Source organism: Syngnathus leptorhynchus, chromosome 21 (genome assembly GCF_054491065.1).
Source record: "Syngnathus leptorhynchus isolate UIUO chromosome 21, UIUO_Slep, whole genome shotgun sequence".
NCBI lineage: Eukaryota > Metazoa > Chordata > Actinopteri > Syngnathiformes > Syngnathidae > Syngnathus > Syngnathus leptorhynchus.
The window spans coordinates 5,306,822-5,333,146 of record NC_141215.1 but is presented as its reverse complement, the minus strand read 5'-3'; the positions used below and the strand labels follow the sequence as shown (position 1 = coordinate 5,333,146).

Genomic DNA, 26,325 nt, shown 5'->3' with positions numbered 1-26,325 from the left:
AGTTATGGCATGTTGGCTCGAAAGGAAACCTCAAAGTTGATTTCGACTGGTAGCAGAAATAGCTCACCATTAGGCCCATTAGCAACTCGCGCTCAAAGAGGTGGTAGCAACGTGAGAGCTGATCGAGGAAATACTATCGTCCGTGAATCTTTACATAAAAAAAATAAATAAATAGGATTGATGTCCACAAATAAAAACAGAACAATTTGTTCCGAGTGGCTGTGATCATGTAATCTGATTGATCTAAGTCAAAGATACTTTTTTTTTTGGGGGGGGGGGGGGGGCAGTATTGGCAGGTTCTCTATCAGGTGGTGTTTGGACAAAGCTGATTTTGTGTTCACAACAAACTTTCTTCAAGTTCATGGAAAGAGGTCCTGATCTTGAAATCTGATCTACCACCTTCACCCAAAAAAAAAATCAAGAAACAAGTGAAAATGTCACATTCAAATCTGTAAATCTCATCTATTATGTGAATAATTTACTTTTCCTCATTTTAAAAACTCATAAAGTGACAACATACCAAATAACCATAACAAAAAAATATGATACTAAAATAAGCAAATGCAAATGTTATGTAACCAAAAAATACTATCACGGCACTATGACTGATCTTTACATGGTAAAGAAAAAGAAAAGATTAATCACGATAAGAAGTCAGCAGTCGCAGAACTAACTGTCTTTTACTGCCATTTAATTCTCTTAGCACGTGACGGGCAAATATGCCATAAAGTAAAGTGAGTCAACACCATGTGATGTGGGCTGATGTAAGGACAGAGCCACTGTTGAGGCCTGGTAGTGTCCGTGCGCTCCAAAAATAGCAGCACTTAATTAACTCAAGCTTTAAATGATGCGCCGGCTAGGATTTTTCCAGCATAAACAACACGTGAACGCACCACACATCATCCCAGGCGCGCGCACGAACAGATTTAAAACACTAATCCTCATTCTTCTGGATACATTTCTCATCACAGCCAGGAAATAATAAGAAGCGGGGGGGGGGGGAATGATGTTAAAATAGAGATAAAGTCCATGAGAGTTCAACTTTTCTTTACCTTGAAGGAGAATAAAGGCGCGTCTGTGCGTGTCCGTGGATTGGGTGGGCGAGGGGCGGCTGCAGGCTCCGTTGACCTTGGAGGAGACAGATGCCGCTGCTCTCTCTCGGTGAGCTAGGACATCCGCTGTGTGTGTGTGCGTGTGTGTGTGTGTGTGTTGGGTTGACTACTGTTTGAATTTCCTAAGATGGCGTGACGTGGACTGGTTGCGCTGCAGAGGGCGGCGCTGTTGCTTACGTTGCTATTTTTCCAGCCACGCGAGTGCGACGCCACTGGTTGCATCATCCTACTGTACTCTACTGTACTGCGATATTTTCATTCGACTTTAAAGTATAACCAGATTTTAACAAACGTAACATGGCTTTAAAAATTAAAAAGAGAAACCGTTTAATAATAATTAAAAAAAAATGACTTTGATGCTATGGTGTTATAAAATAGTGCTGCTAAAAAAAAAAAAAAAGGGTGCAACACTTAAGTACACGTCAACAAGCTCATGGATTTAGTAGAAAAAATAACTTTATGAACATTATTACGACCGCATTGCCGTTCACAACTATGAGCGCTGTAAATACGCGCCCTCTTGTGGTAGTGAGAAGCATACGCATGGCGTGTGCCATCCGGTTAAGTCTTTTTATTGGGCGCCAATGACACATCCCGACAGCAGGGGTCGCTATAAGGTCAGCACCACCGTCTGAAAGAAATTGTCCTTGAACGAAGCCACAGAAAGAGAGCTCCCCCCGGTCTTTATGAGAGCTGTAAAGCTTTTCCAAATGGACCATAAAAAGCTACAATCCAATTTATGTTTAATTTTTGTGTTAGGGACCAAATGACAGTATAAACGTATCACCTCGCGATAATGACGGGGAATATGGTTATTGTAGTCGAATGAGGATCAATCAATCGAGCTGACCAGCGTGCCCCAGTGACGGAAGAGAAGCGCCATTGGTGTCATAGACAAAAATGGATGGATAATTTGCCTGAGTGATGAGAGGAAGAAGGAAGGAAGAAGCTCTTTCCACACCTTGATGTTTACCTTCTGCTGTCAGCTTGTTTCCATCAGGAAAAGCCCAGCAGCTGCTTGCGGTCAGATGAGCATGCTTTTAAAGAGGGGGGGGGTGATGACACATTTCTCACCTCAACACCTATATATATTTGAATTGCACCAAAATCTGAAATTAAAGTTTGTAACGGGCACCGTCCAGCAGCAAAATTCAGCTTTGAAAGATTGTTTTTATCTTTTCAGGTGGTCCATTGACGTGCACAGATCAGGGATTTAAATATGTTGATGTGCCCCCTCCCCCATCCGACCACCTCCGCCGTGTTCCGTCCAACTGTTTGAGCAGCTGTGTTTTCTTTATCACTGCTGGGACCTACCGCTGGTCCGAGGCAGCGGGAGGGTTAAAAGCCAGGGGAGAGCGTGTGAAGGTGGGGGGTCCCGACGTTTTGGAGGCTCTCAGCGGGGTAAGGAGGTCCCGCTGCGGCGTGACTACCGCCTTGTTTACCAGAACTCAGAGGCGGTCCGGGCAGAGGAACACACCAGCGCTGTGTGTCGGGAGATCTACAAGTGAGCGGCTGTGACAGAAGAATGAGAAGAAAGTCATTCAGGCTTTTTGTTCTGCTAGAAAAATCAAAATCAAAAATTTTTCCATGACTTTCTATGAACGCGATTCAAATATTTTCATTCTAATTTGATGGACAAATTAAAACTCACATCCTCATGTTGTGTTAGCGATTAAAGTTGTCTGATAACGCTAATCGGATTTGCAGCCTGGGGCAAGAAAACAGCGAGTGCTTAAATAAAAAAAAAATTGCATTTAATTGATGCCTGATGTTTGCACGCCTCCGACACCAAGCTTTGAAAGATGAAAATGGGATTGCAGAATGAGCACATTGAGCAAGGTGTAAACACTTTGGATATACTTGAACGCTTTGTTCCCAACACTGTCTCGAAACCTTCTGTTCCCATTTGGAGTGAATGAGAGCATACGTGTGTGTTTACACGGGCTCGAAATTATGGGGTGAAAAGCCATATGTTGACAAATTATGGCCATCAGTCTCTCGGTCAGCGCACTCGGTGCCCGAGTCGGTCATCCCATTAATTACGAGGGACAGACGTCCTCCGCCGGGCCCGAACACTGCCGCGCTTATGAGCCCTCCGCACAGCAGACATTTTGTTTCGGACTCTGGGACGTGTAATTGGCGGCCGGCCGCACAATGCCCGCCTTAACTTGGGCCACTTTGGAGCCTCTCAGCTGCCCGTCAAAAAGTCAACCCCACGAGGCTTGACAACAGCGACACTGTTCTTTCTCTCTCTCGGGACGTTTTGCGAAACACGGGTCGTATTTGCAACGCCGGCAAAAATCTTCGACGCCCTTTGGATATCATCAGAAAAATATCGAAAAGGAGCTACACAAAAGACCTGAGAATAATCAAAGTCTTTGATTATTTAAATTTACATTATATTATTTTTTTATTACATTTATTTTTGATTTATATTAAATTGAAATTTTTATATTATATATAATTCTAATATTAAATGATTACACTAATGTTTCATTGTAAAAAAAAAAAAAAAATCTTTTTACAAACAACTGACTTATCTTGATTTTGGATCCAATCATATTTAACAAGCTTTTGGTTTCTTCTATTTTTCCAAGCATAATTGAATAATTACCCCCCCCAAAAAAAAAGCTTTAATGTGTGACGCTGCCAATATTTTCTGAAGGTTTACACAAGCCTGAAAACACATATACACTCGCGCATACTCTCGAGCCCTGCTCTGTATGTTTGTACTGGAAGTCACCTGGAGCGAGGCATGCCGGGTAGGCTTTTTTTTTTTTTTGCGTACTGTTGCTATTCTCAGTATCGTTTCTGGCAGTCGGCCACGCTGGGCATTAGTCGCCGCCAACATCTGTGACGCGGACCGCAAAATCTCTGGCACGCTCCGGTCCGCTTTGGAGGTGCGCTTCGGGGTGTATGGGAAGCGTTTGGCAGCCAAAAGAGGATCTATCAAGCAGGCGCCGCTGTGACCAAACAAATCCGACGGTGGTTAGAAAATAGGATTTTGCCAAGAGAGGAATGCGAGAACTGGTGTGAACCGTATGTAGTGCAATGTTTTCATTCAAAGAGGAATGAAAGCTTTATAGGAACGCCTCCATTGGCGCTTTGAGAAAAGGCATTTACATTGTTGACGTGTAGTAGCTGAAAGGATTAGCGAGAGTAGCGATGAGTTTGCGAGGAAAAAAATAAAAATATGCCTCACATTGCTACTATCGCCCTATTTGTGTTTATAAGTATAGTAAAAAAAAAAAAAGTCGATATTACTTGAAAGCGGCTGGCGTCCCTCTGATGTTGCTCGAGTTGAAAGCGGCGTCGGAAGAGGAGGCCATGAGGAAGCAATCCGTGTGGATGCTCTCCAAAATCCTGCAAGAGTCCACAGGGATCTAATCAATCACCACAAACAGGCAAAAATACTCCAGCATGCCATTCCTGCCCCCCCCCCCCCAACACACACACACACAGACCGGATTCCTGCTGGGACGCTGTTGTCTTGTTTGTTTTTTCCCCCGCAGTGAGATGTTAACTCACTAAATGTGTTGCTCCACTCATAAGGTAAGTTTACGCAATTTTCTGAAAAGCACTCCTCTAGCGATGTCTATTATTGAATAAATAAGTAGAACGAGAGAAATGTGCAGTCGATAGATTTTGTTTACAACCGCAGTCGCGCAATCTGCTGTATTGATCGATTGACAATACAAGCAAGTGGAGCATGAGGAGGAAAAAAAAAATAAGGCCGCAAACTTCATTTCCTATTTTCCGCCTTTTCTTTTTTTTTTCTTTTTAAATACAAATGAGTTTGGCCCAGCAGTTTAACGCAGCTGTTAGCAAGGCAATAAAAGCATTCACAAGACCCCCTCCCCCGACCCCAAAACAATAGAGCGACTTATCACCCGTCATCTGCTTTGTGACATCAAAAAGGAATCGCATAACGTGTAAAACGGGCCAGCCAGCCCAGGTGTAAAAGTGACACGGAATGTAGATTGAGAACATATAACAATGACGTGCGAATCCATTACAGTTAACTGACGCGGAAACGAGTCATTAAAAAAAACTAAACACGGCAGTATCAGCTACAACGCCATTGATAGCGAGATACTACGCTAGCAAAAAAAATTCACTCATCAGTGACCTAATTTGATGATGGTACAAAAATAAATAAAAATGAAGCAGTCAAATGAAATGCTTGTCGAATCAACACGGTATAAGCCGCTAGTAACTCGATTCCACTTTTAATCAGTTTCCATTGTGGTTTGTCACATTTGCGTCGGCGTGTCAAGAGGCTAATGAGGTTGCGTCCTCCCCGCGAACAGGAAATGCCCACAAAGAGTGAAAATGTGACCTTGCTTAACAGGAAACTGGCCCGGGGGAGGACTTTGCATCCAGCCGGGCATGAATATCCCATGAAGGGGCCTTCTAATGTGGAAATTAAACAGCGCGCGCGCACACACACCGTTTTAAATTGTAAATGTATTATTTCAAGCACTGAATATCAATTAAGACTCCTGTTACGGACTTTACCTCTATAAAAAGGTTTTTGAATTGGGTCTTTGGTGAAATAAATTCGTCTATTAAGGACCATAGCGATCAAATAATTTGTGTCTTGGCCAAATTGTCAGATTTTACCCTTCAGGTTAGCATGGAAATGCCTTTATCAAGTGATTAGTGGAAGTTGTTTACGATGAGGAGTCTGAGATCATTTAATTTATATTGGAAAACTATTATGAATAATAAATTGGAGTCATTCCAAAAAGTTGAAGAGTCAAAGATATTATTTCATGTCTTTTTAGAATGGCTGGTTCAGGGAAACGGGGGCGGTTGAGTTTTAAACTCCATTACCCAGAATGCCCCGCGGCCTTTGGCTCCGCCCCCGCTCACCTCTCCCGAGCGTTCACGCTCCTCTGCGGGGATCCTCAACTCCGCATAGCGCAACAGCAAGCCAAGAGAAGCGCTCACTAAGAAAAGTTTGACGAAAACAATGGCCAAGTGCGAAACTACCACGTTTCTTTCCTTTTTCACCATTACGACAACTCGAAAGAGGATTTAAAAGGATCTATTTGAATCTGCCAGCATTGCAACGTTGAAGGATTTTTTTTGTTGCGCTTTTTTGGGGATTTGTCGCACGGAAAAAAAAAACCTTCTGGGGTGTCTTCTGTTTTGGACGGGGAAAGTAAAAATGTATTCATCCAGCCAGCCGCGCACTTTTGCCGGCTCCGTGGTGTTTTTCTTGCTTTTTTGCGGAGTTGCTGGGAACACACGGACGTGTCCCGCTCCGTGCGCTTGTTTGGGGGATCTAGTGGACTGCAGTCGACTGAAAAGAGGACAAATTCCAAACTCTCTCCCTGAATGGACAGTTCAACTGTAAGTTTACCTAATTTTCTTGATTATTATTATTATTATTATTTTTTTTTTGACCGTGAGTTTTCCACTCAAATGAGCAGTGGAGGGCGAATTTGGCACTGAGATGATCCACATTCCTCTCCCAGTGAAAAGTGGCTGGCTGGGGCTTGGAAACCGCACGAGGAGCAAAAAGTGGCTAAACTCGGCACATATCTTCAAATTTCCCATTAATCTATAACAGAGGTTTTATTTATGTGCCCCTCACAGCGGGGCTCCTTTTTTTTTTTTACACATCAATGTACCTTCATGTGTAAAGGGGAATAATTGTAAACTAGTCCCCCTCGGTGCCTGTTGTTTTGTTGTTGTTATGGTTATAAAGGGAAAACAAGTGTAGGAGCGATGCTCTAAAGAAGTTTTATACACACACTTGGGATTATAGTTGGTTAAAAATTGGGTTCACTTGCCAAGTGTCAAAATCACAACATAAATCAGACCGCATGTATTTCTCAACGGTGCTGTTTCTCATTTGTCCACTTGAAAGCAGCCAAAATAGCAAACATAAACTGGCAAGTTGGAAATTGTGCTCCACTTTACAGATAATCCATCTTCCTAGTTGTTTTTTTTTTATTTTTATAATTGATCTGTGTAAAGCCAGATCATTTTTATCAGCCCGCATTTCCTTGCATTTGATTTGAGGCCTTGTCCAAAAAGCTCCTAACATTTCAAAATTCTTCAGGTTGAGAAGTCGCCGCTATGGAAACTTTTACGTTTGCCAGAGAAAGCAGACCGTAATCAAGACTGGCCTTCCACAGAAAAAAAAGTTGTACATGGAGTGAAGAGGGGGGGGGGGTCTTTTCACTCTGGCATGCTAATTTACGAGTGGCTCTCCGGCACATCTTAAAGCCCTTAGACCGGCGGGGCCCCTTTGTTTTCTAGCACCCCATTATTTCTGCTGAATTAGCAACACCAGAGCCATGGTGCTGATTAAGGAGGGGCATGTAGGATTAGTTGGCAATAAAAGTGGGGGGAAGGAGGAGGAGAAAGGGAAAGGAGGCAGCCATGGAAACGTGGGAGCTTGCCTTACAACACAGTCACCATGCTGTCTTTAGTCCCTTTATAGAATTGGAGAGCGCATTAAACAGCCGCCGACATCCTTTCATCGACTTGTGCGCTCATCCTTTCCTAAATCATATTTAAACTTGTTTTGTTGGTTTGTTTTTGGAATAACAATAATACAAAAAATATATAGTTTTATAATTGAGAGGCAGTACAAAGTCAGGATTGGATTTGATGATTTGAAAAATCAACTGGATTCCCCCTCATCAAAATAGTTTGAATTGAAGATGCTCAACAGCGCCCCTGCTGGTCAGAGCCAATTAGTGCGCTCCAATTTGCCTCCATGACTCAAGCAATCCTTGCCAAATGAGATCTAATTGACTTTTCAGCATGTTTCAGTCAAAAAGAAAATCTGTGGATCTTTCAAGCAAGGTGTAACTCATCCACTCACTTTTCAGCTCCTGATAAGCGTGACGAGTAGCGCGTTGTCGCAGAAAACGCAGGCCACGGCTTGCATATGCCGTGTTATCTCGCCGTCTTCGCCAGCCTGGAAGTGGAAGTGTCGGAGCTACTCGAGGTTTTATCTCGGCCTTTCGTGATAGGACGCCGTTCCCATCTGGCCTCCAGGACTGGAACTAGAACGACAACCATAATGATCAGAACGCTTGCGTTCTTTGAAAGGCTGAATTGTGATTTTATTTCACAGCAAAATGGAAACAGCAAAAAAAAACAAAAAAAAAACAAGCTGGCCAGCTGAAATTTCGACAGAGGTGTAGCTTGTGAAGACATGACGAGGTTCCTCCCCTCCTTCCAGTGTAACTTGATGGATTCCAGATGAGGGAGGCAGCAAGAGGGGGAGGAGGAGGTGTAAAAGAAAAAAAAAAGGGGGGGGGGGTCTGGCACCACGGTATTGATGGTGCGCAGCCGCGTCAAGAACTCCATGACTTGACTTTGGAGATTTTTCCCCCAAAACATGATACGAGTAGTATCGTTCGGAGCTAAAACCTCGAGTCCAAATCCATCGTCAGGTTTGGACTTCCTCTCGAAAAGTTGTCCCTGAGCAGCGGCTCCGTTTGTTGCTTTTGGCCAGATGCGCCGACGCGGCCTGGAGATGAGGCCAGCCGCTTTGGCGTGTTCTCTCTCGTGTCGGAAGGACAGAAGGAGGGAATATATAAAAAAAAAACCCAAAAAAAACACAAGCGGGATTTTCACAAAAGCTACGAGTCATTTCTACAAATACTTGGAAAGAATTATTAGGAGTAGAAAAAATAAAAGTCGGGGACAGTGTTGCCACAGTTACCTTACATTTTAAATTAAGCAATCCGTGAAGTTACTAAGTAACATTCCGATTTTTTCTCCAATTTTTAGGGACCTGAGCCACAACAAATTACAGGTGCTCGACAGCACTTTGTTTTCCAAACTGCGACATCTGAACGAAATGTAAGTACGGCGAAAACTTTATTCGTCGTCTCGTTCGGGCCGAGTTGTGCTTCCTAACCGTCTGTTTTTTTGTTTGTTGTCTTTCGCAGCAAACTGAACCACAACGAACTGGATTGGATACCTGACTTGGGTCCGTGCGCGTCCAACGTCACCACGTTGATTCTGTAAGTGAAAGCGTCGAGGTGGGGGGGCCTGGCCTGGCCTGGGCTTGTTGGCTGAGTCGGTTCCCAGACTGGGCAGTCGCAGACATGGCAGCGAGCCCCAGACGGGTCACGTGGTCCAAAAACAGATGCCAATGGAAATGTTTTGTTTGGTGGCTCCTTTTGCTGATGTATTTTTAACCTGCAGAGAAAGAAAAGATGGCAATCAGTAATGGCGGCTAAAGTGTAAATTACGTTTTAGTGCGCCAGTGAAGACTTTGGAATTTTTCTTTTTTTTTTTACATCACTAGTACGTGCTAGGCGATATCATTGTGCGAAACCTTAACAAGCGTCTTTGCTTTTCTTCGGCACGTCTCAGCGAAGCAACGGGCGTGAAGTTATTTCCAAAGAATGTATCCGTACGTCTCCTGGCCCGATGAGGCGTGCGCCTCATCAAGCCCCGACACGAAGCCGCGCGGCCGCCGGGGGGCGTTCGCTTGGCAATTTGTTTCCAAGTTTACTGCTTGAACAGCACCTCCGGCTATAGATTGTCTTTTACGAAGAGGATTTAGATTGTTGCTCGGATTCCTTTCACTGAATTCTGCCGTCTAGTAAAGTTGCAAAAAACAACCTTGTTGATCTTGCTTTGTTGTTTTTGTTTGTTTGCAAACGAGCCAGCGTTGTCGATCCAAAGTGTTGGCATCTGGCAGCAGTGGGAAAATACAGTAATTCTTTTCGAATGTGTTGAAAGCAAAATGAAATGCAAGAGCGACCACAAAGTCGAACAAAAAAAGAATGCTCTCAATGGCGTGACACCCTCTTCTTCAGATTGCACTTTTTTTTTTGTTTCTCTCTCTCTTCCGTGGAACTTTTTTCCTGAATTTCTCTCCCTCCTTCGATTTCTCAGAGCTGGGAGTAAAGGGGGGGGGGGGGGGGGTGTCGGGGTATCAAATAGCACCTATTCAAACAGCCAGTCAGACATAGCGGCAGCTCTCGTCGACATCCTTGACCTCGCCGCTTGGAGTAAAAACAAACGGCAATAACTCTGCAGCTGGTAGTAATTGAGTCGTGATCATCTTAATTAATTGAACCATTTCCCAGGAATTTATGGGGGATCTACAAAATCCCCAAACCCGTATTGGCAGCGAATGACCTGTAGATCTCAGGTCTGATTAGAAGTTCACGAGGGGTCGCCACTCTTGACGTAGAAAAAAGGAAAACAATTGAGGATAAGACTCTCGGAAATCATCCTGTGGGGGTAAAACTCGTTCACCTTCGACGAGCTTTTGGTCTTTTCAAATTCCCCAAAAGCTGATCATCGGCTGGCGTGAGATACGGACGAGCGTTTCCACGGCGAGTCCTGGTTTTCATTACAGGCGCCACTGCAGTGAGAGCGAGTCGTCAGATGGCTCCTCAAAACTCAGTTCTCCTTCCAATAGGAAATACCAAACACACACACACAGTTTTCGCAAAAGCAACCTCAGTCTCCCAGCACTGGCGCAGCTAGTATTTTTTTCCTTGGGGGGGACCTGGTGGGGGGCATGTTCCATGAAGGGGGAGCCAATTTGCCTCTATAGCCAATACAAAAAAAAAAATATCTGTCATTGACTTCAGGTCATCTAAATTGCGAGCATCCTTTTTGATGATCTGGGTCAAGGACTCCAGAGACAACCCCGAGAGAGAAACTGGTAAGACCGGTTCTTTCGAGTCTTTTTCTCTCAGCGGCCAGTCAAGGGAACATGAAAACTGAGATACAAGGTGGTGTGCGGCGCTTTTGTTTAGGGGGCCGGGGTTGCGGGGGTATGCGGTGTGCGCTAAGCCCTTTGCAAATCGCCCAACAAAGAAGCTGCCTGTGTAATTTGATTGGCGACAACGATCGGGATACGAGCTCGTCTTCAGGAATCCTTGCCGGTATCTTTAGTCATGCTATCTCGCAGCCCGCGTATTGCCAACCGCTGTCTTTTACTTCGCTCGGCTCCACGCTCCAATTCAGACTCAGAGGGGGGGGGGGAGTGACATGCTCGGCTGGTTTTTATTCCAGCGTCGCCCTCGTAGTCCAGCCAAAGTCTCCGTGCCGCCAGAAATTACCAGACGACTAGAAATTGTTTACCGGTGATAAGATGTCCGTTTCAAGGTCGACGCTAATATTCGACAACATGCCAAATATCGGCGCTGATAATCGATTATCGGCCTAGCCTCATATCGGCCTCTCTCTTTCTCAACTTTTCCAGATTCTTATTTGATGCTGCGTCAAAGCACTAATTAAGCAAGCAACCACGAGTACTCCACCAACAGTTGGAACCAAAATGAAGGGCTGCAAAAAAAAAAAGAGACAATTTTGACAGTCTGCGGGAAAAAAATAGTTTTCCCATGCCGTGTCAAGCAAGTTAACGTCAAACCATTTTGTCCCGTCGGCCACCCGATTAAAATATTCCCACAATCAAATATTAACGAGACCACATCCCGAATTAAACCGACATTATAAAACTGTCTTCACTTTTTTTCTGCTAGGTAAAAAAAGAGGGATCAGAAAAACTAACACTCTGGTCAGTAAGGTGTATCTGGCGGAGGGGTGAAGGGGGGGGGGGGCAATGAATACTGAAAACGAGGCCTGTCGTCTGGTACATTGGAGGGAATTCCTGCCCCCCCCCCCTCCCGATGCACAAAGAAGGCACTGTACAGCCTCTGTTTATAACCAAGCAGTCCCCACACTGCAATTTAGGAGGCGTGCAGCTCAGGAAATTGCCGGCCTCTGCCAAGGCATGCTTTCACTCAGGGAATGGTATTCATCCTCCAAGTAATTGGCAGCTTACAATGTTTTTTTTTTTTAATACCTTGTTGGTAATGACCTTATAAACAAAATAACACGTCACGAAAAAGAAGCGTTGATCCGTTTAGTTGAAAAACGGCGGCCATGACGGTCGGTCGTTTTTGTTAATAAGCTCTAGCTAATTGAGGAACGCGAGTGTTTGTGTGCGTGGCGAGGCGAGACACGGCTCCGGGATTGCCGTCATTTATTGGAGCGATGGTGTGTGTTTTCAGAGCAAACAACAGGTTATCCAAGATGGCCGCCGAGCAGCTAAGGCCTTTCCTCGCCCTGGAAACGCTGGACCTCAGCAACAACAACATTGTGGAAATCAAGGCCAACTCTTTCCCCGTTTTGCCGCTCAAGAACTTGTGAGTCGTCGCTCGCAGATGAGAATTTGGTGTGGATTTTGTCACGCGTTAACATTTGCGACTTGTTTCGTAGATTCCTCAACAACAATCGCATTTCCTCGTTGGAGACGGGCTGCTTCGGTAATCTGTCCAACAGTCTTCAGGTTCTCAGACTCAACCGCAACCGTCTCTCCTCCATCCCCGCCAAAATCTTCCAGCTGCCCAATTTGCAACACCTGTAAGATTTTTGGACCAATTTATGAGCTGATCACTGATCAAATTTAAGATAACTAGTCTAGCGTGTCGTGTTTCAGGGAGCTAAGCCGGAATCGAGTGCGCCGGGTGGAAGGTTTGACCTTCCACGGTCTACAGGCCCTTCGCTCTCTGAAGATGCAGAGGAACGGCCTGACTCGCCTCATGGACGGGGCTTTCTGGGGCCTCGGCAACATGGAAGTCCTGTAAGCGCTTGGGCGAACCGATCCGGGTCTTTCAAATCCTCCCGAGTGTTCCGAGCGGAGTTTTGCGTGTGGTCCCGGCAGGCAGTTGGACTACAACAACCTGACGGAGGTGAACAAGGGCTGGCTCTACGGCCTGCTGACTCTGCAGCAGCTCCACCTCGGCCACAACGCCATCAGCAGGATCCGAGCCGACGCCTGGGAGTTCTGCCAGAAACTCAGCGAGCTGTGAGTCCGACCCCTCCTGGCCCCTCATTCACTCTGCCAACTGGCAACACTTTTCTCCTCTTGTGCGGCACCCCCGCCTGCCCTTCCTCACGCCGTCGACGCCAAGAGCGGCACGCACACAAAAAGCAAAGCTACATTTTAGCACGTTTCGCTAGCAAATTGCGTTGTTTACGAAACGATGATGCAAGACTGGAAGATTGCATTGCCTTTGTTGTGACTGCTGTTTATAGTCTGGGATTTTTTTTTTTTTTACACTCAGAGGTGGTTGTTGTTGTCGCCCCCTCCCCTCCTCACCCCCTTTCCTCTCTTTTCACCCACCGTTATCACAAAAGCGGCAAGTAAACATGCCGCCAGTCGGCCGGGAACGGACCCGGCTATCTGATTTGCTCTCGGCCTATCGGGGAAACATCGCCGTTGCCAACTTTGATGTCCTCTCACTCATATTAAATACCAGTTCATGAAAGCAACAGTAACGATGGGAGTTCTAATTGGTCCTAATGTCCCTGTCGTGCTCCTCACCCCTCCCCTTCACAGGAACCTTTCATCCAACCACCTGTCCCGACTGGAAGAATCCAGTTTCGTGGGACTCAGCTTGCTCGACGAGCTTCACATCGGGAATAATCGCGTTAGTTTCATCGCCGACGGAGCATTTCGAGGCCTCTCCAGCCTGCAGACGCTGTGAGTTGCACTTTGGTAGCAAATTAAATCCCGGGACAAGATTTGAAATGCGTTCTCAATGAGTCTTTTCTGCAAAAGGGATCTTCAAAATAATGAAATCTCCTGGACCATCGAGGACATGAACGGGCCTTTCTCAGCGTTGGACAATTTGAAGAGAATGTAAAGTTTGGAATCACTTCTTTGGAAAATCTTGATTTGGGGGGGGGGAAATGTGAAATTGATCAGTATTTTTTGCACAGATTTTTACAAGGAAACCAAATCCGATCAGTTACCAAGAAGTCCTTCTCTGGCCTGGATGCTTTACAGCACCTGTGAGTTTATCATCATATTTGTTTTTTTTCCCCCGCACACTTTTGAATTTCTAACCTAACATTTCTGCTTTTTCTCTCCAGCGACTTAAGCAATAACGCCATCATGTCCATCCAAGCCAATGCTTTCTCTCAGATGAAAAATCTACAAGAGCTGTAAGTCTTCTTTTCATTCTGCTTCAAATAAATACAAATCATTGCTAACCGGTCATTTGCACTTAATTCTACTCAAATGAAACATTTCTGGATCCCCCCCCTCCCTGGCAGGCGACTGAACACCTCCAGCTTGTTGTGCGACTGCCAACTCAAGTGGCTTCCAGTCTGGGTGGCAGAACAAACTTTCTTCCCGAGTGTCAATGCCAGCTGTGCCCACCCGCAGATGCTGAAGGGCCGCAGCGTGTTCGCCGTTGGCCCCGAGGAGTTCGTGTGCGGTGAGCAAAGCGTTTACACTGGAGAGCAACTTTGCCCGCACACCGTCATGCCTCAAAAACAGCCATTTATACACCCCCCCCCCTTTTCCATTTACGAACTGACCTAGATTGTCCAATATTTTCCCCCCCTGACTCCAACCTGATGGAAATGTACTTCTCCCGCAGACGATTTCCCAAAGCCTCAGATCACCATTCAACCGGAGACCCAGTCGGCTCTGAAAGGATCCAACGTGACCTTCGTGTGCTCGGCGGCGAGCTCCAGCGACTCGCCTATGACCTTCGCCTGGAAGAAAGACAACGAGGTCCTTAACGACCCCGAGATCCACAACCAGGCCCACTTGAGGGTGCAGGGAAGTTCCGGCGGCGAGACCGAGGTGACGGAGTATACAACCACGCTGCAGCTGCGTGACGTGCAGTTCTCCAGCGAGGGGAAATACCAATGCGTCATCTCCAACCATTTTGGATCTTCGTACTCCACCAAGGCCAGGCTCACGGTTAATAGTAAGTTCGAAAAGTCGGGCTGTAAATCTTGTCAACCCAAAGTCCATCAAGAATCTGATTTCCTATCAACTTGTGTTTCCAGTGCTTCCTTCCTTCACCAAAATGCCGACGGACTTGAGTATCCGCGCCGGAGCGACGGCCAGGCTCGAATGCGCCGCGGTGGGTCACCCGTCGCCTCAGATCGCCTGGCAGAAAGACGGCGGCATCGACTTCCCCGCCGCCCGCGAACGCCGAATGCATGTCATGCCGGAGGACGACGTGTTCTTCATGGTGGACGTCAAGGCGGAGGACATTGGGGTTTACAGCTGCACTGCTCAGAACATCGCCGGGGCCATTTCGGCTAATGCTACGCTAACGGTTTTAGGTGAGGGAGAAGACACTCGAAAAGAAGGCTCTTGGTGTTTTGGTATTTCATCACATTTTTTTTCTCCGACCTTTTTTGTAGAAACGCCCTCTTTCCTACGGCCCCTGATGGACCGCACGGTAGCCAAGGGCGAAACGGCCGTGCTCCAATGCATCGCCGGGGGCAGCCCCGCTCCGAGACTTAACTGGACCAAAGACGACAGTCCTTTGGTGGTGACCGAGCGCCATTTCTTCGCCGCCGCCAATCAGCTCCTCATCATCGTGGACGCCGCCGAGGCGGATGTCGGGAAGTACACCTGCGAGATGTCCAACGCTCTGGGCACCGAGCGAGGGAACATCAGGCTCTCCGTCATACCCAACCCCAATTGCGACTCCGGAGCCCAAGGAGGGATCGGGGTCGGGATCATTGGCGGAACGGGCTCGGATGACGACGGCTGGACCACGGTGGGAATCGTCATTATAGCCGTGGTGTGCTGCGTCGTTGGCACCTCGCTAGTTTGGGTGGTGATCATCTACCACACTCGACGGCGGAACGAGGACTGCAGTGTCACCAACACCGGTACGTACCAACGTCCTTTCTCGGAAAGCCATCCAATAGACGACTCGCGCTCGAATATCTCTGACGAGTGTCGTGGTGGCCACCGTTGTTTTACAGACGAGACCAACCTGCCAGCAGATATCCCAAGCTACCTCTCCTCTCAAGGCACGCTTGCGGACCGCCAGGATGGCTACATCCCATCTGAGAGCGGCAGCAGCCATCAGTACATGGCCTCATCCATTAGCGGCTTCTACTTGCAGCCCAAAGACATGAATGGTACGAGAGCCTTCCTTTGGTTGAAAGAACCACAGGCTGAAATTCCTGACATGGTTGTCTTCCGTCCAGGTCTTTGTCAGCTGGATACAGGAAGTGAAGCGGAGATGGAAGCGGCGTCCATCGACCCTCTTCTCTGCCATTACCAAGGTCCGATAAGCACACTGCTACGCCGAGATTTGTACCCGACTGAACTGGCCGAGGTCTACACAGGTCAGCACGACTTTTCAACTCTACATCTTTGCCACCGTGTCTTCAGTTTGTGTAAAATCTCTTTTCTTATCCTCAGGGTGTTCCGTTGACCCAAGACCAGTTTGCACCGAGTCCTACAGTGGAAGTCTGACCAGACCTAAAAGACAGGACTATCTCCTCTCGGAGCCCTTTGACCTTTGCTCCTCTACGATCCTGATGCAGCTCCCCAATGCCAGCCTCCACCTTGGCCCCTCCCATCAGCAGACCGGCCGCCGACCATCCATGGAGGAGCTAGAACCTTCCAACTACGGCCGACCTCACGAGTGTCCGCCTCCTTACAACAGCTTCATGGGTAGGTCTCCGGACCAAAAACCAAAACTCCCTAAAGGTCCCTGGCTCTACTCATCCAATTTTCCTCGTCTAGGCACTTTTGGGAAATCGCCATGGAGGCCTCAGCAGGACATGTACACGGGATACGGCCCACCTCCGACGACGTGTAACGAAAACCCTTACGCTGCCGTCGACACGGAGTCGGATCGCGAGGAGGACAACTCGGAATCGGAGCAGAGCCGCAGCGTTTACGAACAGCCGTTTGACAGCAACAGGACGGACTTTTCTCAAAACGGAACGAGCTGTTAGCTGAGAGACTCATTTTCCATGAAGAGATGACCAAATGTTTTTGAAAATAATACTTCTACCTCACTGAGCCGACACCTTTGGAATGAAAGACTGCGCAACAAGTGAATGTAAAAGAGGACATTCCGACAAAAAAGTACAAGCATCTCTATGAAGCCTTGTGCTTTTTGGAAACAGCTTCAATAGATGAATATAAACATTTTATAGAAATATTTTATATTTTGTAAATTGTATATAAACAGATTACATTATTTTTGCTTAACATCTGTCATGTAAGGGAATGTTGCCGCCCAGCCAGTTCAGTTATTCCGAGTTGTTCTTTTTTAAATTTGGTTATGTGCTTTCAATGAAGCAATGTTTTGCACATATGTAAACAGAATAAAAACACCCGAATGTGTGCTGCTGGAAAGGATTTCTTAACGTTGCTTGCAAGGCAGCAGCTTGCTGGTTTTTGGGGGTGCTTTTTGGTTTCCAGCTAAACTAAGCTAGCTTAGCTAAAATAAGAGATTCTGATACGACGTTCTTTTTGCGATAAAGTCCCCCCCAGTTCCAACGTCGCGACAGCGTATTAGCTTAGCGCCACTTTGTTTGGCTAATGACTCATCGCCCTTGACTGCCTCCCACCCTCATCTGCCAGCCTCCCTCTTACTCTGTGGTTTGTTGTTTCAGGCCTCCCTCTTCTTCAACTAAAGGGGAGGGGCAGGTTGTTGAAACTTGCTCTTGGAAATTTGTCTTTAGGTTTGTAACCGTGAATAAGAGCTTCTTAAATTGAATCCGGTCTCATTTAGCTGCCCTCCTCATGGTTTGTTGAAGCACACCTGGTCTGGCTAGCTTGTACGCCTTTTAGCCTACTGCAAAGGAATGAGGGGGGGGGGGGGTCTTTGTTGGAAGTCTTGCCAGTCCTTTTGGGAAAAGGCGACGATTAAGGCAAGATGGTGGAGAAAGCAGACACGGCCAACACCTGGGAGACATCTGCTGGCGGAGGAACATTTCAGGCTTTTAGGTCAACAAACCAGACAACCTTAACTTGGTGCTGAGTTTCGAGACCAAATCACGCAAAAGTGGAAGCTTAGCCAATCAGACGGCTGGAGAGAGTCATTTCCAGGAAAGGCGCCACAACAATTGAGATAAGAGGGGGGGGGGGAGACCCGAAAGGGCAGTTAATGGTCAATATTAAAGTTAATAAAACAAACAAATCGTTTTGCAGTCCAAAATGAGACATGGGCTCTATTAAAAAGTCATTTGCGTGGTCTTAGTCTGGAGAGGGCCAAGTTAACCTGGCCCGGCAATTATGTCATTATAATGATTTTCTGCATTTATGTATGAGGCCGGTTCTGGTGAATCCACACTCGTTGGGTGTTTGCGCGCGGCAAACTGGGCATGTTACAATTAGGAGGGCGGCTGTTATTCCCCCGCAAACACTCTCCGTAATGGTTTATTTACTTGTTTGGGGGGGGGAAAAGAAAAATCGAGGGTACAGCTAGCTTCTCTGTGCATCCGAGAAGGGGGCGGGGCAAAGGAGAAAAAAAACAACATAGGGGAGTAGTTTTCTCCTCTTTGATTCTGGAGACAGGAAGTTGATGGCTGGCAGATGACTGATGGGAGTCCCGGTTAGGGATCAGAGTCCGGCTCGGTCCGGTCCTTAGGCTAGCCCGCCCTCTTGTACCACCGGGCAGGACACAACTACAGCCAGACTCTGAATTTTTGCAGCTAATTTGTCTTTATTACTGCCAGATGTGGTGACGCGCAGACAGATGTTTATGATATCAAATAGCTACAGGCAGCTTGGAGGAATGATTATTTCTCCGTTCTGACGCTCAGAAAACCTGCCGGGGGGGGGGGACCCGCGTGTCTGACTTTTACGATCTCTGAGCTTGAAATGCAGATTTTGAAAAAACGAGGAATGCGAGGTCACGGTCACTTAGACTAGGAGGCGATGACGGATAAATCTGAGATTTGTGTTCTGTCCGCTCACGGTTTGGGTTTTGCCTCGTAGGAGATGAAGCATTCGAACTATTCGGGGGTTATCTTGGACCATGTGGGAATCACAGAAATAGCTTGGTACAAACAGCAGCTGACTTTCGGTTGAGCTCGAAAGCCGCACGAGTCCCACGCTCATATAAACGTTCACACAAGTCGTCATCGGAGGGACTCGGAAAAAAAAAAAATCCCATTGGACCATCTCTCTTTTTCGATCCAGCCACCGCTCTTTGTATAATTAAAAGCACATAGGAGGACTTTGCATCGTGCAGATGTTGCCATAAATCACAAGTTGGCCCCGCCTCCGCAACTGGCTGCCTGACAAATGCTCGGCAATAATTCCACCCCCCCACATCCCATTTAAGAAAAAAAAAAGGCAGACAAGAAAGAAAAAAAACTTCTCACCGGCTACTCGTAACTCTTTGAGAACTATTGTAAAGTCTCAGTCATGTTGGCGCAGGTGGAAAACTGAGCGACCATAAAAGTAGAAAGAAGGGACAGCTTTCACTTTTCTAATAATGTTCCAAGCTCCTTGCTCAACAAGGGGGGGGGGGGGGCTCAAGTGTGACTAATTCCACACAAATCTGTGGAGCTAAATCACTCGGGTTGCCTTCATGTCCGGATGGCGCTAAGCAAACATAATGGGCACGAATCATACTCTCAAGGGCAACGAGGAGAGGCGCGTTCAAAACGCCAGCATCCTGCTTTTAGCCTAATATGTAATGCGAACAATTCAAAGAAAAATGGCAGGTGGTTTTAAAAAAAAAGCACAAACTGGCTTCATGGGCCGAGTGTGTGTGTAAAAGAGGCTCCAAGTATGTTGTAGCTCTGAATGGAACGCAGTCAGCTCTTGAGGTTTTGGGGGAGTGTGTACTTAGAATGGTGTGAGGCCTTGAAAGTGATGAGCTCGGGGGATTTACGAGCAAGACGCTGACAACAAAACACCCGAGGCTCCGCGGCTGCACCTGGCACAATTTCACAGTGCTTGTCTTCACTTTTCCGTCAAATACTTCGAACTGCCGATTGGTATTCACGCAATGCAGTCATACTTTAAATGCCAAACCGAGAAACCGCTAGATTATCCAGATGTTGCTCTTCCTAAATAGAAATTCCTTCAAAGATGCCAAAAAATGAACAGTATATGTGATGAAGACTAAAAGAGCATTGCAACTAACAAATGTTTGGGATCTCCATTTTATTTTTTTTAAACAAGCCACACAAGGAGACAAATGGGCGTGAAAGTGACCTTGCAGGTTTGGTTTGCATTCCAGGTGGTTTCCGTTCACCCTGTCAACGCCATCTCAAGCTTCGGCCTCGTCACATTCCTCAGAGTCGTGCAAAGTCGCTTCTGGCAAAGCCTTCAATTATTTTATCTTTGAGCTCGACGCCATACACAAGAATGAAGACATAAATTACACCGACAGGGGTGTGTAGACTTTTTACAGCTATTGTATTACTGTACGAGTCTACGTCTTGTAGCCATGCTAGCATTTGCAACACGCTAATATAAATAAAGCTGCCCCCCCTTTCCTGCTCAATCATCAGTCGCCACCTGACCTCACGCCTCCTCCTCACAGAATCAACATTTGGCTAGTGGGTCACACACAAGAATGGAGTGTGTGCTTGACCCCTTAGACATGCAATTGAAGCTTGATTGGGAAGCAAACTGTGGCAGCCTTTCGGTGATCAATTGGTATTTAAGTACATATAGCGAGATTTCCCAAAAAAATAAAATAAATGTTGCGTTTCTCAATCTCCATTTACTGAGCCCACCAAAAGTCTGTGGGAATGACGGGAAAAGCCTCGTGTTGACAATGCGCAAACAAACACAAAAGGTTTTTTATTTCGGGCCCGGTCGCCTGTCGACAGCTCAAACAAATGAAAGCAAAAGGAAGGAATGAGGGTGGGAAGAGAGAGAGAGAGGAGGAGAAAGACCAACATGACACACAAAAAAAAAAGGGAGGGATATCTTGAGCCTTTTTGTTGCTGCCTGAGAGCTCTTTGTAGAGGCTCAAATCTGATAACAGGGTGTGAGTGTTTTCTTAAGTGAACCTCTCTGCTGTTTGCTCACATCCGGAACCCGTCAAATGGGCTTTCCAAATTCCGATGAGTGGCCTGGCACTATCTTCATCTTGGTTAATTCAGTCGAAAAAGTTAGCAAGTTTTCGTTATCAGGCTGCCAATGGGGTTTTATTAAGGTATCGGGTACTCGCGGCGACTGCCGATATTATCCAATCGACCAAAATGTGATATCAGAAGAGCGTATATCAAAGTAGCAACATAAAGGCTCTTTCATAAGCCAAGACGTCGGTGGCGCTCCATGAAAGAAACTGCTGAGAACACAAACGTAATCCGTCGCACATTTCGCATATCTGTGTTGAAGGGGCCCACCCAGAAGAGCAGCTCCAGCCATTTGTCTTATTGCCTTTTTTTTTTTTTTTTTTGGGTTACACTGAGAAAGTACCACATGAGAAAAAAAAAAGTTTTCCACCAAATGTGCCAGCGAGACATAAACATGGCCCAGGCGGCGGACTCGGCCGCGCTCCTTCCTAAATGATGCGTTCCGTTTGTGGACATTTGCATGCTTCCTTTTGTTTACTCAGATTCAATAAATAAAGCGTTTGAAGCCACCACGCACAATATCGTTTTCACGGCAACATGGGCGCCGCCGCCGCGCTCGGAGGGGAAAATACAATTGATTTACGGTTCTCATCTGCGACGCAGGCTTTGAAGGAGGCTGCCATACGTTTGAAGGTAAGGATGGCGAAGGGAAGGAAGAACGAAGGCCAAAAGGAGGAGGCGGCCCGCCGAGGCTACGTCTCTCCCGGCCTGAATTACTATCATTATTGTAATGACTCTGTAATGTTTTCTTTCCCGGCCTTGTAATTGTTACCAAGCCCGCTGTTCAGTCGCGCAGGTGGACAAATTGCCGCAGAGGATTACTTTCCACCGTCGGGAGAGCAAACGTAATCGTTGGCATCGTCGACAATCGTGTGTTGTGACTTAACTCGCTTGGCTGCAATAAGTTTGTTTATTTTGCCGGATTGTTTTTTTTCATGAAGAAATTACAACAGGGAAAAAAAGAAATGAGGAAAAAAAAAAGCCGATTTTTGTCAATTTTATTCACGACACATTTCTTATGAATCGGTCAATTCATCGAATACCGGGATTTTATCCTGGCAAATATCGGAAAAATCCATTCTGATCTGTTTTTGCTTCTTTCACATTGCTAAATGGACTTGACAATACATCCCAACTGTTTTTGTTTTTTTTGCTGATCAAAACTTGAGTGCACTAGATTTTCCATTTGTCCCAAATTCCTTCTTATGTCTTTCCAGCTAATAAATCCCATCTGGGTGAATGGACACCTTTTTAAACATTCAGCCTTCAAATAAATACCCCCGCATGAACTCAGCACCTGTGGCAAACTGTCCGTGACTCTTAAAACCAGCCAGATGTCGGCGCCCGGACGCAAAACTATGCAATCTCAAACCTTAACAGAACCTCTCATCGGTTCCTTTATTTTTTTTGTTTTCATACATTTCCCACAATGCCTCTCAAATGGAAAACGCCCGGACTTGTTGCTCTCAGCACTTTTGGAGGGAGGAGGAGAAAATGGCAACGGTCCCGCAAGACAAAACCATTCCGTCAGATTTATGGCCACAGCTGCTCACTCAGGACTAGCGTAGAATTTTTTTTTTTCCCCTTCAGGGAAAAACCCTGGATAGCCTTTTTTTTTTTTTTTTAACCTCCACCAGGGAGTTTTCATCAGTCTTTGTTTTAGTAAGATTACATTACATTTTCCCCTCATTTCTGACGGAATAATGCATTAAATTCCCAGTGCATGATTGTCTGGCCTTGGCACTCTTCTAAATGTCACCGCCATCCAAGTTTCAATATTTACCGCCTCGCTAGACACATTTTCATCCCATTTACATAGCTTCGTTCCGATTGGTCAGCTTCATGATTGGGCATGCCGATTTATCAATACGCATTGATTAGCCCTACATTGGTCGAATGTGTTCTGGACAACAAAGCGGGATTTGAAGATTGTTTACCAGAAACAGAGTGTGAAAAGGATCAAGTCGACGTGAAATCAAAAGAATATGACAAAAGCTGCAAAAAAATGGCGCACATGTGGCCATATGAGGCAAGATTTGCGCTCAGCTCGACCGAACCAGATGCAGTACTCAATAGTCAGAGACAATTTTCAAGTTTGGTTTTTTTTTTTCCCCCAGATGGTGCTCGGATGACTTTGCATGTGCGCTGCAAAAGTCGAGAATTGGACGTCTTTGAACGCGCAGGCAATTACCGGCATGAAAGCGAAGCAACATATGTGGCGCACGCACACAAACACACATCCATCACACACCAGATTTGAAGTCACTTGATCATGTGACAAGCAGGAAACAGCAAAGGATAGCAAAGCATATTTAAAACAAACAAAAAAAAACTTTTTTTGGAAAAGCTATTCAAAAAGGGATGTTTGGCTTTCAAATATAAACATCTGAATTAAATGAATACAAAAGAAATAATTATATTGACATTTGGTATTTTTACTATATTTTTAAGTCGATCAGTCATCGTCAAACATCGTAACATAACTCGGTGATTCCCCGAGTGTGGTGTGAGGGCTCCCCCTAGTGGTGCGTTAAACAATTGCTGAATTAAATGTTCAAAGTATCTCGTTGCAAAAAAATGTTGTAACAGTATAAAATATATTTTAATGGCTTTGGGACACCTCTACGGGTTTTAGGTCAGGGTTTTGGCGGTGGTGAAGTACTGAGTCTCCCCCGTCTTGACTTTTATCCATTATGACATTTTTAAAAAGTGTTTCTCAGTATTCACATGGGTTCAATTATTCCATTGTTTTGTTGCGGGGCATCGTGCGTTGCAGTGCCAAGTCTCGCCTATTATCTCTCATTACGCAAGTTCACCAGCCTCATCGAAGTACATCCATGTGAAACCGCAAGCACCGCCCCCCTAGACCTAACCACTTTGTGTAAAATGACATAAAAGGGGTTAAACGTGACCGACAACACGTTTCGGTTGGTGAGTAAACGTGCAGTTTCCACCAAAGTGGTTTGTATTTGTGTCCTCACATAGTGGGTGATGGGAGAAACAGAATCAGGGGGTCTGCTATTACTGCTGATATGGACAATTTGAGCCCGCGGGGGATTTTCCCCTCACAAGCGCCACCAAAATTCACATTTTGAAAACATGTCTGACACACATGTAGTTCACGTTAATAAACAGCACAGAACTAACAGAACACATTTTGTGAGGTTTGAGGTCAGTGGCATAAATTTAGAAACTCAAAAAGCATTGGGAGAAGCGTTAGAGTGACCTCTACTGGTCAAGATATGTCTGACTTGGCTAGCAATTTGATTTTCAGGCAAATATACTTTATATGACTCAATTTGTTCAAGGTCACCCTAACTGCTCCATAAATCAACCGTGTGACCTTGCAGCCACAGGAGAGCAGTCCGCCCCCCTTTGGTTGGCGTTCAGGACAAATCCGGCCGATTTCTCGGACACTAATCTGGACTTGCAAACACAGGAGACGGCGCGAGGGTTCGAGCTTGAGTGACTCACCTCCGGGCAAGCTGTGGCTCCTCCCCTCTGTGGGTCCCGGCCGCTGCCAGTTTTGTCCACACAAAATGGGGGCAACGATGAAAGAAAATGTCTCCAATGTCCTTGGAAGTAGAGAAAGGTGACATTTTCATTTTTTTGGTTCAGTCTCCAGATCTCTAAGCGGCTATTATAGCAATATAGTGCTCCTATTAAAAGCTATGAAGTGTTAAAAGACGCCATCATAAAGAGATTCCACATTTACTCACTTGTTCCTTTTACACGGTACCCAGCAAAATGTAATATTGTCAGAACTGTGTGTGGGCTTTCACACAGCAGTCAGATAATTGCACAAGGTTGTGTGACATAAAATATTTACACTCCAAAAACATTTTTGCACTTACCCTTTTTCACATCGCCTGTGGCACTTTCAGCCTTATTTTCCCGTGTGTCAACAAGACCTGCACAAAGTGATAGCACAACGTTAAGCACAGCCTCTGTATGCAAGTAATTGGGTGAATTTTAAAAGCTGAAACTTATTTCTCCCATGCTGATATGTTGCTGACATAAAAGCATGCTCTTAGAGCAATATCCCGATTGACTGGATTCTGCAAAAATGATTGGAAATAACTTCCGTAAGGCTCCAATTCCCAAATTTTGCAGGATCTCTGTGGGAAAGGCTGTAAAAGTCACTTCCGCACGGTTATAGAGCGTGTCTTGCACGCATTTGCGTCATGTGGTTCCATGGTGTAATGGTTAGCACTCTGGACTCTGAATCCAGCGATCCGAGTTCAAATCTCGGTGGAACCTGATTTTTATTTTATTTTTCCACCTCTCATTGGAAAACATCCATTTTGTTTGTCTTGGGAATTGCCATGTTTAGTGTTACTCCACTTAACAAAACATTGTGCATTTTAATAAAAAAAATTGACAATTCTGTCCTTGTCTACTGAGACTTCTTACAAAGTTAGTTAAAAAAAAAAAAAAAATGCTCTTGGGGACTTATTAATGAGCCCCCCCCCCCCCCAAAAAAACCTCACTGCTAATACCTCTGGACATTGTCCAGCAGCACTTGTTATGCTAATATATCGCCTCTAATTAATACCATGCATATTATTAGCAAAATGAAATGAAGATTCAAATGGCAGCACACATTCATTGCATTTGTAGAAGTCACCTACTGCTTTTTCTGCGATAAAAATGACCAACAATCTCCTTAATTGAGTAGCACAACCGCCGTTAAAATAATTTGAACGCCACAGGCAATGTCACCAAACTCTACCATAAACATAAATTGAAATTAACAAAGGACCAAATTATTTTCTTGCCTTTCGTGGTCATTTCTGGGGATAATTGACGGAGATCCTCATTAGGTGTTTTGTTTGTTGGAAGCCATCTTGTCACGGTTTTGCCTGCCACCTTGTGGCGCAATCTTTATACTACAAAATGGCGCGCCTTCCGGAAATGTTTAAATGTTAAAAATGAATTCAAAGCAACATTTTAAAACATTAACAATTATTAGTTGATTGACTACACGAGTATAATATAAAATGGTGATCCTGTTAGTCATCGTGTTATTTAACCACATTGGCAATGTCATTGTATTTCCTGACTTTGCAATGCACTGTGAAATTGTTTCCGAAATGGCACGCAAATGCCTAAAAGAGCGTCTCTGCCAACTTTAAACGACTTCTTAATTAATCCTCAACTGGCACTCATAATTACCTCATTTGCATGCCCGTCCCTCCCATGGTGGACCCCACGCAGATCTCCCCTGCTGCGGAAGTTAATTGTCAGGTTCGACGGCTGATTTGGGGCATGCAAATCAAATCCGCCCCCGGAGAATTAGCACTGTGAATTCTAATGATCTCAACTTTTTTTCTTTTTTTCTCCATGCCGCCATTAAGCGCTGCCTGTGAGCACTCTAATG

The 26,325-nt window shown here is 45.6% G+C and overlaps 2 protein-coding genes and 1 non-coding gene across 12 annotated transcripts in view; 2 read left to right on the top strand and 1 right to left on the bottom strand.

Annotated features, from left to right (window-relative positions):
* The window catches only part of LOC147040315 (monocarboxylate transporter 2), a 30,972-nt gene extending 5,123 nt beyond the window's left edge, over positions 1–25,849 (bottom strand). The window contains exons 1-8 of one of the 7 annotated variants that reach the window (XM_085901937.1): positions 25,724–25,849; positions 24,800–24,856; positions 24,420–24,520; positions 9,067–9,287; positions 8,511–8,645; positions 7,957–8,140; positions 4,377–4,475; positions 1,053–2,610 (exon numbers count right to left, since the gene is read on the bottom strand). The gene's annotated coding sequence lies outside the window, so the exon portion shown is untranslated. Of the gene's footprint in view, positions 1–67; positions 280–1,052; positions 2,625–4,376; positions 4,476–4,576; positions 4,941–7,956; positions 8,141–8,510; positions 8,995–9,066; positions 9,288–24,419; positions 24,521–24,799; positions 24,857–25,576; positions 25,613–25,723 lie in introns of those variants that run through there. The other 6 variants (XM_085901934.1, XM_085901938.1, XM_085901935.1 and 3 more) reach the window with 6 other exon arrangements.
* On the top strand, positions 4,611–17,245 carry lrig3 (leucine-rich repeats and immunoglobulin-like domains 3). Of its 4 annotated transcripts, none has more exons than XM_085901929.1 (19): positions 4,611–4,664; positions 8,874–8,945; positions 9,035–9,109; positions 12,128–12,262; positions 12,336–12,479; positions 12,556–12,699; positions 12,781–12,924; positions 13,459–13,602; positions 13,681–13,761; positions 13,842–13,913; positions 13,995–14,066; positions 14,178–14,341; positions 14,507–14,842; positions 14,925–15,206; positions 15,288–15,764; positions 15,861–16,019; positions 16,089–16,229; positions 16,306–16,560; positions 16,633–17,245. In XM_085901929.1, the coding sequence occupies exons 4-19, from the start codon at positions 12,150–12,152 to the stop codon at positions 16,845–16,847; spliced, it is 2,943 nt and encodes a 980-aa protein (XP_085758055.1). In that variant the 5' UTR covers positions 4,611–4,664; positions 8,874–8,945; positions 9,035–9,109; positions 12,128–12,149; the 3' UTR covers positions 16,848–17,245. The 4 variants fall into 4 exon arrangements, with proteins under 4 accessions (XP_085758055.1, XP_085758053.1, XP_085758052.1 ...); XM_085901927.1 differs by lacking the exon at positions 4,611–4,664 and adding an exon at positions 6,047–6,470; XM_085901928.1 differs by lacking the exon at positions 4,611–4,664 and adding an exon at positions 8,387–8,533.
* Positions 25,134–25,205, top strand: trnaq-cug (transfer RNA glutamine (anticodon CUG)). Its single transcript has one exon. It is a non-coding gene; the product is annotated as a tRNA-Gln (tRNA).
* Positions 25,850–26,325: the final 476 nt, after the last annotated feature.